Raw genomic sequence first — 13784 nt, 5'->3', positions numbered from 1 at the left:
CTACCAAAATATTTCGGGTGCTAATGTTGACATTCATATATTTATTCGGCGTTTGGAATAAATGCCGGCTTTTGTTTAGTTGTAAAGCAGCCCTGATCAAGTATATCTGTAATCGAAAGATATTCTGTACGGAACTGTCTCGCCTTTTATGTTTTTTTAAAAAAAATATAGTATATCAAGGATCACAATATCCTTGTGTTATTATTTTAAGGATGGTAGGGAGTGATTGGAAGGAACCTTCCATGTTGACTCATACACATACCAGTAATTCCAAGCGATCGAATTAACCAATTATAAATAAGTATTATATATATATATATATATATATATATATATATATATACATATATATATATATATATATATATATATATATATATATATATATATATATATATATATATATATATATATATATATATATATATATATATATATATATATATATATATATAATATCATCATCATCGTCGTCGTTGTTTAACGTCCGCTTTCCATGCTGGCATGGATTGGACGGTTTGACTGAGGGCTGGCGAGCCAGTCAGGCGGTACTGGCATCGGCCATGTTTGAATGGTGCTTTTTACGTGCCACCGGCACGGGGGCCAGTCAGGTGGTACTGTCATTGGCCACGACAATATATATATATATATATATATATATATATATATATATATACACACAAATAAAAGGGTAAAGGATTATTAATTTTTACCAAGCCCTTCGGTATGTAAACACCATTATCGGTGAAGAACTTATTTAAAAGTTCTTATACATTTATAAACATAATTAAAGGATCAGCAACAGTTGCTTCACCACATACCGAAGTTCAGAAATAGCAGCTAAAGTGCTAAAACTCCAACAGATAGCAATACTTGTAACTCACAAAGTCAAAACAAGAAGAAAAAATAACGAAACTAGCCAGTCCTAGTTAATCATAGACGCGTTTCTGGATCAGAAAAGTGAAAACTTTTCATTTCCTCATCAGTATGATATTCTAGTTTGCAAATTTGACGATGCTGGCAATTGTACATGCACGACCGAGCGACATCGTGCATCAGCACAATATGAACAGCATCTCCGAACTTACATAGGCCAGCCAGTTCTTATCCCTCCTCAAGAATTACCATGTGCGTTACAAGCAATACCGCAGAAAATCTGCGGTTTACTATCAGGGAGTGAATAATTATTACAAATAAAAGGGTAAAGGATTATTAATTTATTAATAAATTAATAATTAATAATTTTTACCACGCCCTTCGGTATGTAAACACCATTATCGGTGAAGAACTTATTTAAAAGTTCTTATACATTTATAAACATGGTAATTCTTGAGGCGGGATAAGAACTGGCTGGCCTATGTGAGTTCGGAGATGCTGTTCATATTGTGCTGATGCACGATGTCGCTCGGTCGTGCATGTACAATTGCCAGCATCTTCAAATTTGCAAACTGGAATATCATACTGATGAGGAAATGAAAAGTTTTCACTTTTCTAAGCCAGAAACGCGTCTATGATTAACTAAGACTGGTTAGTTTCGTTGTTTTTCTTCTTGTTTTGCCTTTGTGAGTTACAAGTATTGCTATCTGTTGGAGTTTTAGCACTTTAGCTGCTATTTCTGAACTTCGGTATGTGGTGAAGCAACTGTTGCTGATCCCTTAATTATGTTTATATATATATATATATATATATATAGATAGATAGATAGATAGATAGATAGATAGATAGATAAAGATAGATATGGCCAGGTATTGGTGGTATTGGATGACTGGTCATTATAGTCACGATGGAGCATGCAAATATGATAGGAAATACTTCCTTTCATATGAGCAACGATTTAAAATTTCACTTCTGCTGTTCATACACCCACTCTGCTCACAAATATACGAGTACATTTTTTCCTGATTTATAGATTCCTAGATGACCTCCATCTCAACGGCATCGTTGTGCACCAGCACTTCTCACTGTGACGAAGCCCCACTTGCTAGATTAACTGCTTTCTTGGTTTCAGCCACTACTCTTCTAGCCATTACTAATCGTCTCTATTTAACCATATCCAGTGGCTTGCCTTCTCCACTGTAGCTTATCGCTTATGATGGTATTTGCTTTACGATGTTCTATGCCAAGCGACAACGAACATAGCCATATGCTGCTTCCAATGAATCCTCCACACCCAACTTCGATTGGATAATATTCTGCTTTATAGCCTGCGTCTTCATTTTCCTAACTCTAGTTAATCTTACACACACACACACACACATTTCACGTTTGTAAAAAATATAGTGGTTGCTCAGCAAGAATTCTATGTTTATAGATGTTAAAACTGAAAGAACGCCAGAAAAGTTGCTGTGTCACTGATAAAGCTATTTCAGATCTGGTTGATAAAAAAGTTGAAGAATGGAAGGTAGGTTCAACTTCATAAACATCTTAAGGAATTTAAGACACACGTAACATAGTCTACAGTTTATAACGCTTTCGCCGTGGAAAGTAAATAAATATCAATCTATTTCGTTATTCTCTTCGTTTACGGCCATATCACTTTGAAAACACCGGTTCTCGTCCGATCACCGAAGTTAAGCAACGTCGAGTCTAGTTAGTACTTAGATGGGTGACCGCTTGGGAAACCTAGGTGCTGTAAAAGTCATAGGCGCAGGAGTGGCTGTGTGGTAAGTAGCTTGCTTACCAACCACATGGTTCCGGGTTCAGTGTCTTCTACTTATAGTCACGAGCCGACCAAAGCCTTGTGAGTGGATCTGGTAGACGGAAACTGAAAGAAGCCCGTCGTATATATGTATATGTATATATATATATATATATATATATATATATATATATATAAATATATATATATATGTGTGTGTGTGTGTGTATGTTTGTGTGTCTGTGTTTGTCCCCCCAATATCGCTTGACAACCGATGCTGGTGTGTTTACGTCCCCGTAACTTAGCAGTTCGGCAAAAGTAACCGATAGAATAAGTACTAGGCTTACAAAGAATAAGTCCTGGGGTCGATTTGCTCGACTAAAGGCGGTGCCCCAGTATGGCCGCAGTCAAATGACTGAACCAAGTAAAAGAGTAAAGAGTAAAAGTAAAGATGATTAACACGACATTTCTTCAGGTATTTAGATGTTTCTTTTTTCACAGTGATGGTGATATAAACTGTAATCAGCTTTTATCAGTTTGTCTTAGAATTTCCTATATGAAATATTTGTGCATTTGTAACATTTTTGCTGTGGATAGTAAACAGATGTCAATACATCTTGTTATTCTCTTCGTACATAAAAAATAAAGATTGCCACTAGATGTTTCATGATGTATTTACACCTGTTTCTTTTTCCACAGCGAAAGCATTATAAACTGTAGTCAACCTCCATTGATTTACCTTAGATTTTTTTAATACACGTCTGTGTATAAAATGTTTATATATCTCTTATGAATAGTAACCAATTTTCTCACTCATCTGTTTTTACTTTAAATAATTGTCATTTCTGTTAATGTCTGATTAATATCTAACTAAGTTATCACCAAGCATGAAGCTAAAAGACACGAAAAGATATATCGCAAGTAGACTATCTTTAATTTATTCTTAAAAAAGAAAACGCCTGGACTTGACTTCTCAGAAACAGATTGGTACAGGAGCGTAGGCACGAAACGTCAGAGACTTTTCCATTTTCCTGAGCGTCAAATTAATACAAGTTGTTTGTTGTTTCCTCACACGTCTGTTTTTTTCTACAATTTCGAACCACATACATATATATATACATATATATGTGTGTGTGTGTGTGTGTGTGTGTGTGTGTGTGTGTGTGTGTGTGTGTGTGTTTGCGTGCGTGTGTGTGTAAAGCTGAGCCGTCACTAGCAAGTGAGTATGACTTGGTTGCAGTTATCATGCTTTTGCCAGATACATCGTTAATGAATTATTGGTTCTTTGACAAAATGTAACCAACAACAGCATTGTTAACCAATTGTGATAAAAAAAGAATTAAACAGATTAATGATTCAGCAACATCATGGGAGAGGCATTGAATAACAGGCTGAATTTGTTGAATTCAGTTAAAATTAAAATTTATTTCATAAGGTGTCAAAGCCAGTGAATTTGAACAAAATAAACACGTATAAATAAAATGAAATGAAATAAATAGAAAAAACAACCCTATCCGTATGACATGGTTATCAACAAAATTTCAAACAGTTGCACTGAAACTGTATAAGTTTGATGGACGGAAACTGTGAGGAAACTGTTCTTGGGTAGTAGACTTAATATACCATACCTGGACTTGACCCCACGAAAACAGGAACCGATAGAATACCAGGCTTTAAGAAAAAAAGTCCTAGGGTTGATTCGTTTGACTAAAAGTGCCCCAACATGACCGCAGTCTAATGACAGAAACAAGAAAGATAAGAAAAAGATAATATACACTTCGTGAAATAAATTTAAAGGAAATTCAACAAGCTCGTTGTGTGTTATTTAATAGTGCTACCATAATGTAGTCCTGGTATGGTCAGCGTTTCCCAAGAAACGGGCCGCATGAAACATGACTTATCAACAGGAGGGCGGCACTACTAAAAATAATCAAGTTAATTTTTCGTTGGCGTGCCATTCAGAAAGTCCCGTGGGCCGCAGTTTGCCCATGTTTGAGTTGTTGTTTCCCTTTCACTCCAAATGAAACATAGACGAGCACGAAAGACAAAAACTCAAAAAAGTAATTCAGCCAATCGAATTAGTTTTTCTGGCAGACATTTTTTTCTTTGGTTATAAAAAATCTCATCGCTCATCGATTCCTATGGAATTGTTTTGATTTTTTTTTTTTTTTTAACCTTTCAGCAATTTATTGAAAGTTTGAAGAGAGAAATTGAATACTACAAGACACAAATCCAAATACTGAAACAAAAATTGGTGAACGATAAAGAAATGTTCAAACCATCTTCTATAGTGACTTTGTCTAAGGTTTATACAATTATTTCACAGTCTTCTTCTTCTTCTTCTTCTTCTTCTTCTTCTTCTTCTTCTTCTTCTTCTTATTATTATTATTATTATTATTATTATTATTATTATTATTATCATTATTACTATTATTACTATGATTATTATCAAGGCGGCGAGCTGGCAGAATCGTTAACCCACTGGACGAAATACTTAACAATATTTCGCCCGCCGCTACGTTCTGAGTTCAAATTCCGCTGAGTTCATTTTCCATAGCCAGGCTATTTCGTACTTAAGAGGGTTCTATCTATCTATCTTTTCGCCTTGCTTCTTGACTATTCGTGGCGTGCAACATCAACTATGTAGCATATGTGGTGCACCTTGTCCACCACCACTTGATCCGGTCTGTTATGCTGAAGCACCTGATCTGTTTGAATTAGGAAATCCCAGAGGATTTTGCTAGTCTCCAACTCTGCCACTCACTGCAATTTGTGCTCCTACCATGTCTTGCCTCTCTCTAGCTCCCACTTTTCGCACAGTTTCCAATGTAGCACTTTCGCTACCTAGTCGTGTCGCCACAACTTGTAATGGTTTTGGGCAAGTCTAGGGCATTCGTTCGTGAAATGGGCAATGGTTTCATCCACTCTATTGCAGACGCGGCACAGCGGAGACACTTGCTCATTCCTAAGGTTGACCCTCCAGTTCGTGGCCAGAGCTTGGCCATGCGCTGCCAGCATAATGGTCTCGGTCTCTTTCTTTAGTTTTGCTCTTTTAGGATATTACCCACATCTTTATATCATTTCGAAATTGACCAAGCATTTTATGATATCTAGTCGAGTAGTTATCTGGTCATTACTGACCATTTCATATAATCTAGGACACAAATGATCGTCTTTTATAATTTATGACGGAAAAGAAATAATTATATATAATTAAACAAAGACCCCCAGGAAACACTGTGCTTCTATTATTTTCAGGTAATTGCAGAAAAGGATCAGGTAATTGAGAAACTGAAGAAACGAAATGAAGACATTTCCGTCAAGCTAGAAGAGAAGAAACGATTCTCTGGGAAACCATCTCAAATGCTCTTCAAAGGTAATAGGATGTTACGTTAGTCTTAGACCTAAATTAGAAATCACCACCCCCATCATCATCATCGTCATCATCATCTTCATCATCATCGTCATCATCATCATCATCATCATCATCATCATCGTCGTCGTCGTCATCATCATCATCATTATCGTCGTCGTCGTCGTCGTCACCACCACCACCACCACCACCACCATCATCATCATCATCAACAACAAAGCGGCGAGTTGGCAGAATCGTTAGCACGTCGGACAAAATGCTTGTCAGTATTTAGTTCGGGTCTCTGTGGTCTGAGTTCAAATTCCGCCGAGGTCGGCTTTGCTTTTCGTCTTTAAAAATAATTAATTCTTTTATTGAATATTTTTGTAGAAAGTTATGTTGAAAAAGCTGCCGAGCCTGTCAATGAAACATGGCAAAGTTTGAGACAACAGGTATTAGATGCAGAGAAATCCCGACAAGAGGTTAGAATTTTAATGAAGCTATTTTTGTAATTTCCAAAATTATTTATGTTTAATCCCATTTTGTAAAAACGTGTCTAATTGGCCGATCATTGGCTTGATTTATTCCGCAACCGGTATGCCGCGGCACACTGGTGTGCCACGAGACGGTGCTAGGTGTGCCGCAGTGTAATCTGAATGCAATTTTTTTTCCCTATACTTTTAGTTATGCTTTTAGTTCAGGTGTGCCGCCGAATTTTGTAAAGAATATAAGTGTGCCGCAAGGTAAAAAAAAAAAAAAAGGTTACGGAACACTGTTCTAGACGAAGAGTGCGACTGTATGTATTTCCCACAAGGGGTCTTTCTTCGTGGGAAATATATTGTTTACCTGCCGGTGTTTACATTTTTAACCTTTATTGATTGATGAAAGATACATGCATACACATAAACACACACTCACATACACCAATATATATATATATATATATATATATATATATATATATATATATATATATATATATACCTGAGAATTACAAGGATACACGTGTCTTTGGAGTACTTAACCATTTGCACCTTAATTCAAAGGTTGGAAGTTCGGTTGACCGAACTGAATACTCCTCGTCGAAATAGACGGAGAACCATCGATGTATGTATGTATGTATGTAACGGTATGAGAGGTAACCACATGACAGGCTGTGAAAGGGACCGTAAGTCGCTCCCTCCGTCCGTAGACTGAGGTGGCACTTTGGGCAAGTGCCAGCAGCCTTTAGCCTCTCGTGCCAGGGATACGGTGAAGACAAGGCTTGAAGTTATTGCAGCCAAGCGGAAGACCTGTACCGTCAGACAACATCTGGGCGTCAGCTAGCAAGTAAACTGCTCCAGCTAGGCAGCTTGATCGTCGACCGTGCTCGTTGCACTCATGTACACCACTTGGTTCTTGGTATGGAGGCCCAGAGAGGCAATCTGGAGGGTGTGGGGAACGATGACCCTCCCTCCCCCCCTCAACTGCTTTACTCACCGTCCAAGGACATTTTGTTCACGAACGGAACTGTCAACGATGATTTATGACGGTCAGTCAACGACCATGTATGTATTTATGATCATCTGGTTTACATTGTTGAGATTTCTTATTAGTTGAGAAAGGTTCCGGTTTGAAACCTAGAAGCAATGCTCTAACATTGGAATTTAGACAGTATCGACAAAGTAGCTGTCTAAACATGCATTCAGTGCGTCTATGCTTATATATATACAGACATATATATATACATATATACATATACATACATACATACATACATACATACATACATACATACATATATATATATATATATATATATATATATATATATATATATACACACACACACAGAGGGTGTCCACAGAGTCAGGGTACATGGGGATTAACACATGCTTTAAGAAATTATTATTTCTTATATTTAATTGTTTAATGATTTTATTTACTCCATGTACCTAGACCTTGTGGACACCCTGTGTATATATATATATATATAAATATATATATATACTAGCAGGGATACTCGGCATTGCTCGGGATTAAAATGGCATAATTTGTATATAATATATTACAGTTATGTTGAAACAGGTGATATGCATATAGCAACATATCTAGACATGCTCATATATATTTAAATGATAAATGTATGTATGTATGTATGTATGTATGTACGTACGTACGTACGTATGTTCATTTCACTAAAATGTTGTACACTATATATGTGTAGTGAAACTACCTCCCGCCATTAGATACAAACTGCTATCGCCATTCTTCTCATTTAAATATAAATAAATGCGAGCGTAGTAGAGAACCCATTCCTTGACATCACGTGACTGATCATTATTCGAATCGGCAACTTCTTCGAACCTTTCCCGCCAGAACGCAAACTGACCAATCACGGCCCCTAATAAGGTCACGTGATAGAGTAAAATTCTGAAGCCATCGGGAGCCCATAGTTTGTTATAAATAGCTTTAACTCATACCCAATAATTTGTCTCGGTCCAGTTTCTCTTTGAGAACTGTTCCGTGTACCACACGACAGCAGCAGCAGCCAGCGACCACTTCAGCAGCTTCGTCCAGCCACGATGACCTCCGCCGTCGCCACATCAGCAACAAGAGTCTACTACTACTATCCAGCATCATCATGACCAACACGATTCTACGATTACTACTAACCAGCAACAATCTCCACCAGCGTCTACACGACCTTCTATGTACACCAAACCTCCGCGGCACATCTCTCTCTTCGATTCTGTTAGGTGACTCAGCTTCACCACGGTAAATAAACAGACAAGAGTTCTTAAACAGACAAGAAATTCTCAGCCAGCGACGAACATCTGTATAACAAGAATCACGGCCCGGCATCGATGCCACGACATCACAACTAGTGATCAGCACTGCCACACTCAGCCTCTCCTCACTTTCACATACAGATTCATATTATTGTGTACCCAAGAACTGGTATAATTGTTCACGTGTTATATATTGACTCTCTTTCCATCTGCTGTAATAACTCACATACACATACATGTATCACTCACATACACACTTTTCTTTGCATACATCTTTAACGCTACAATAAATATCTCTGTTATTCATCTTATACGGTTGTGGTCTTTCATTACTGGTCATCTATGTTATCGTCGCATAACATATCATGTATATCATCATTTGATATATATTTGTATGTTCGACCGTGTGACCCGTTTAAATAAAAGGAGTCCTCTGTTTTTCCATTCGTCACCATTTCTCCTTTTATGAGTTCGCACGGTCGTCCCTTACATATGTATATTCTATATATTTTCCCAGGCTGAAAGACATGCTTTTGACAAAGATAAAGAATTATGCAAAGCCCAGAGGTTAATTAAAAAATACGAAGTAAGTCACATTCTATTCCAGAAAATTCTACGTTAAATGTTTGTATAAAAACCTTATCGGGTGGATCTACCTGTAATTCAAAAATACCAACTTGTTACAAACTGTGATACCCTTATTCTACCCAAGAATTAAGTTAAGGGCGCAGATTTTCCCGTGGAATACTCAGCCACTTATAAGTGAATTCAATGAACAGGTAATTCAGTTGATGTAACTGATCCTCAAAAAAGACCGCAACAGCAGATATGACTTCATCATCGGTCCGATACTGCTTCCCAGCCAAGTCTTTTTTCATGTTGAGGAACAGAAAACAGTCAGACGGTGTCGAATCAGGAGAATATGGAGGGGGATTAACCAGTTCAAAGCCACAGTCGTTCACAGCAACCATTGCAACCACAGAGCATTGTCCTGGTGAAACAGGACCCCCTTCGTTAGTTTTCCAGGCTGTTTTGATTTGATTGCCTTTCGTAGCTGCCTCAGCAAATTGACCTAGCATTCTCCACTGACAGTATGGCCTTTCTGAAGGTAGTCAATGAACACAACGCCCTTTGCATCCCAGAAGACGGAGGCCATCACCTTCCCTGCCGATGATACCACCTTGGCCTTCTTTGGTGAGGGAGAAGACAAGTGTTTCCACTGTATCGACTGCCGTTTGGTCTCTGGTTCAAAGTGGTGAACCCAACATTCATCTTGGGTGAGGAAACATTGAAGAAAACCGGCTGAATTTTCTTCAAAAAGAGCCAAGTACGCAACTGGACCTCCATAGCCATTCGATGTATCAATATATAAAAAAAACAACATTTCACTGTATCTTTATAATTAAATATTATTAGGAATCGTACAAAGCGGCGAGCTGGCAGAATCATTAGCATGCCGGGCGAAATGCTTAGCGGTATTTCGTCCGTCTTTACGTTCTGAGTTCAAATTCCGCCGAGGTTGACTTCGCCTTTCATCCTTTCAGTGTCGATAAATTAAGTACCAGTGAAACACTGAGGTCCATGTAATCGACTAGTCCCCTCCCCCGACATTTTAGGCCTTGTGTCTATAGTAGAAAGGATTATTAGGAACTGTATAAAAAATTGTTAGAATGTTTTGTGTAGTGTAAACAGAAGTATAACCAATTTATTGCAAATATATTTTAATAGCAAAGTCTTATATGGACCCTCGAGGGCCATATGGACCCCAATTGAGAACCACTGATTTAGATAGATTAGCCAGAGGGGTTGTGTGTGGTAGGAGACCTAAATTTTAAAGGGTGGGGGATATGGTACTGAGATATAATGCATTTATGTACGAGGGTGAGTCAAAAAGTAACACCGTTTTGTTTAGGACAGGTATAATTACCAACACAGGAACATGTATCATACATCAAAATGAAGCTAGTCCTCTGTGGATCACATCCCTAATTCTCAACATAGTCACCGTTCCTCTCAATAGCAATGTTCCACCTTCGAATGAGAGCATGTATCCCTGCCCTGTAAAATTCTGTTGACTGTTCTTTGAGCCACTTCTTCACTACAGTTTTCACTTCCTCGTCACTGGACGGTGACTATGCTGAGGAGTAGGGATGTGATCCACAGAGGACCAGCTTCATTTTGATGTATGATACATGTTCCTGTGTTGGTAATTATACCTGTCCTAAACAAAATGGCATCACTTTTTGACTCACCGTCGTACAACTAGCTGTATAGTATGTTGAGATAAGCGGTCGATATAGTGCAGGCGTGAAGGAAAAGGTTAAGCTAAGGATTGAAAGGAAAAAAGGAGATTGGAAGAAGAAATAATGGAGGTTGAGAATCATAAATTATTTTTCTATGATAGTTTGCAAGTCTTATTAATGGGTAAGTGGTAGTTATGAAGTTGATAGGAATTAATGCTTACAGATTATAAAATACATAACGAAGTCAAGGAGTGCGTTTTGGACGTACTTAATGGTTACTAGAATATTGAATGTATTTATTGTAGAAATGAAACTGTTCATATTCGAAATAATGAATTTAATGATTAGTGCTGGTATCATGTAAAAAGTACCTGCATTAGTCCCACATAAAAAGCATCCGTGCTAGTGCCACGTAAAAAGCGCTGGTGCCACGTAAAAAGCACCCAGTACACTCTGTAAAGGGGTTGGCGTTAGGAAGGGCATCTAGCTGTAGAAACCAAGCCAAATCAGACATTTGGAGCCTGGGATAGCTCTTCGGCTTGCTAACTGCTGCCAAACTGTCCAACCCATGCCATCATAGAAAACAGACGTTAAACGACGACGATGATGATGATGATGACGACGATGGGTAAATGTTGGTAATGTAGCAACATAGATGTAAACAGTAAGGTTTTAAAACTTATATTGGAAGTCCGAGCAAATGAAATTTGGACGGTGGAAGTAAATGAAATTCATGTTTGTGATAATTTTAAAACAGGGGAAATCAATAACGGATTTCAGAGATGCAGATAAAGTAATAATGATTAATCGTAACATAAAGTGAGGAATAGAGGAGTGTATGAGGAATTCAATTAAATTAAATAAGCATATAATGCTGTTATAATTTATGTGGGTGTGTGTTGTGTAGAGGGCTTCAAAGTGCGACGTTTAGATTTACGATAAAACCGGAATGTTTTGAAGAATCTGTGAACACGAGTGGTAAAACAGTTTTATATTTAAGAGATGAGGAATTCTGTACATTATTTACATTATTTACGTTATTTACATTCGACGTATATTTGTCCTCATCTTGTTTGTTATTAACACAACGTTTCGGCTGATATACCCTCCAACCTTCATCAGGTGTTTTGAGGAAATTTCGAACCTGAGTTCTCATTCCTAAGGTATTTTTCGATGTTATTATTATTATTATCTTTATTATTATTATTATTATTATTATTATTAGTGTTCAGGTCAGTGCTTGGAATCTAACTCGGAATAATTTGTTAGTAGCCCTCGCTCTTAACCACTACGCCATATGCCCACGGGTATATGGCGTAGTAGTTAAGAGCCCGGGCTACTAACCCCAATATTCCGAGTTCGATTCCAAGCAGTGACATGAACACTAATAATAATAATAATAATAATAATAATAAAAATAATAATAATAATAACATCGAAAAATAATTTAGGAATGAAAACCCAGGTTCGAAATTTCCCCAAGACACCTGATGAAGGCTGGAGGGTATATCAGCCGAAACGTTGTGTTAATAACAAACAAGATGAGGACAAATATACGTCGAATGTAAATAATGTAAACAATGTAAATAATGTACGAGTAGTAAAAGCTTCGTGTTGCTGGTCTGGTAGGGATTATGTAATAAGATTTGTAAAGATTCTTTTAAGCATAAACTACACCGAGCGTTGTTTCCCTGGTATGGCATTCCAATGATGATGGTCGACCACATTATATTGTATTGTACGTTATTTTCTTTAAAGTAATGTATATGGTTAGCTTGTAAGATAGATTTACTGGGTTTAACAGAGTTTAAACGAGCTCAAGTGGACGAGGTATCGACGTTTAAAATCGACGGTGGCACTGTTGTTTGTTAAGGACCGTGCCTATATACAATGGCAAATCTATGGCAGTTGCCTATTAATGGACAATTATTACGCCTTGTAAAGCTTCACCCTTTCCTACTGGAGTTTTACCTCCACTATGTTTCTGTGAGTTTTGATGCGTCTCCCTCGTATTTGCTAGATTTCAGAGTATTATCTGTGAGATTTATTATTATTATTATTATTATTATTATTATTATTATTATTATTATTATTATTATCATTATTGAGTGAGAGAGCAGTGCATGCCATCAAAGTGACACTGGGGCAAAATATACGAAGCCCATTATACCCATCATGACTACCCGTCTGATAAGGGTACACCAGGCACATGCATCACAACCATATGTGCGCGACATGGTGATCTCGTATCAAGATAAACAGTGCATGACCTCGCAGGTGGGGGCCCAGTTAGAATTTTCTTCAGGTCGAGTAGCCCATCCCGCTCAAAAGGTTCCTGAATAAGGTTTGTTTTAAGGAATGATGAATAAAACATCCATGTTTCGAAAGGTGAATTATTCAAACCCCAAATAATTCCTCTCAACACATGGCTATGATGCTCCCCCACTACTTCTGCTCGTGATCAGAGATGCACATATCGTCAGCCACCAAGAGACATGCTCAACTGGTTAAGGTCAAACAACTGACAACAAATCTGTGGTATTAAGCAGAATATTTGCTGTAGCCCATCTTTTATACCAAGACAAAACAATGTACATGGTAACACTTCCAATCAGTTAAGATCAGAAGCCATGAGAGTCACTGCCTGGTACTGCATCCGGGCATTTATTATTATTATTATTATTGTTCAGTAGTTTTATTTTTATAACGTGCTTTCACTTCACTACCGAGCGCAGCTCTGTGCGCCTTGGCATTATTATTATTATTATTATTATTATTAT

At 37.5% G+C, this 13784-nt stretch overlaps 1 protein-coding gene and 1 non-coding gene across 3 annotated transcripts in view; both read left to right on the top strand.

Moving 5' to 3' along the window:
* LOC106867242 (centrosomal protein of 290 kDa) overlaps positions 1-13784 on the top strand; it is a 41825-nt gene that overhangs the window by 23351 nt on the left and 4690 nt on the right. For both annotated transcript variants that reach the window (XM_089348201.1, XM_089348202.1), the window contains 5 exons: positions 2312-2401; positions 4821-4943; positions 5897-6014; positions 6381-6472; positions 9279-9347. In XM_089348201.1, coding sequence (XP_089204327.1) covers positions 2312-2401; positions 4821-4943; positions 5897-6014; positions 6381-6472; positions 9279-9347 — 492 coding nt within the window. The remainder of the gene's footprint in view (positions 1-2311; positions 2402-4820; positions 4944-5896; positions 6015-6380; positions 6473-9278; positions 9348-13784) is intronic.
* LOC128247211 (5S ribosomal RNA) lies at positions 2520-2638 on the top strand. The gene has a single exon (XR_008263596.1). It is a non-coding gene; the product is annotated as a 5S ribosomal RNA (ribosomal RNA).

This window comes from Octopus bimaculoides, chromosome 2 (assembly GCF_046866305.1).
Source record: "Octopus bimaculoides isolate indiv1 chromosome 2, ASM4686630v1, whole genome shotgun sequence".
NCBI lineage: Eukaryota > Metazoa > Mollusca > Cephalopoda > Octopoda > Octopodidae > Octopus > Octopus bimaculoides.
This window is presented reverse-complemented; position numbering and strand designations above follow the sequence as displayed.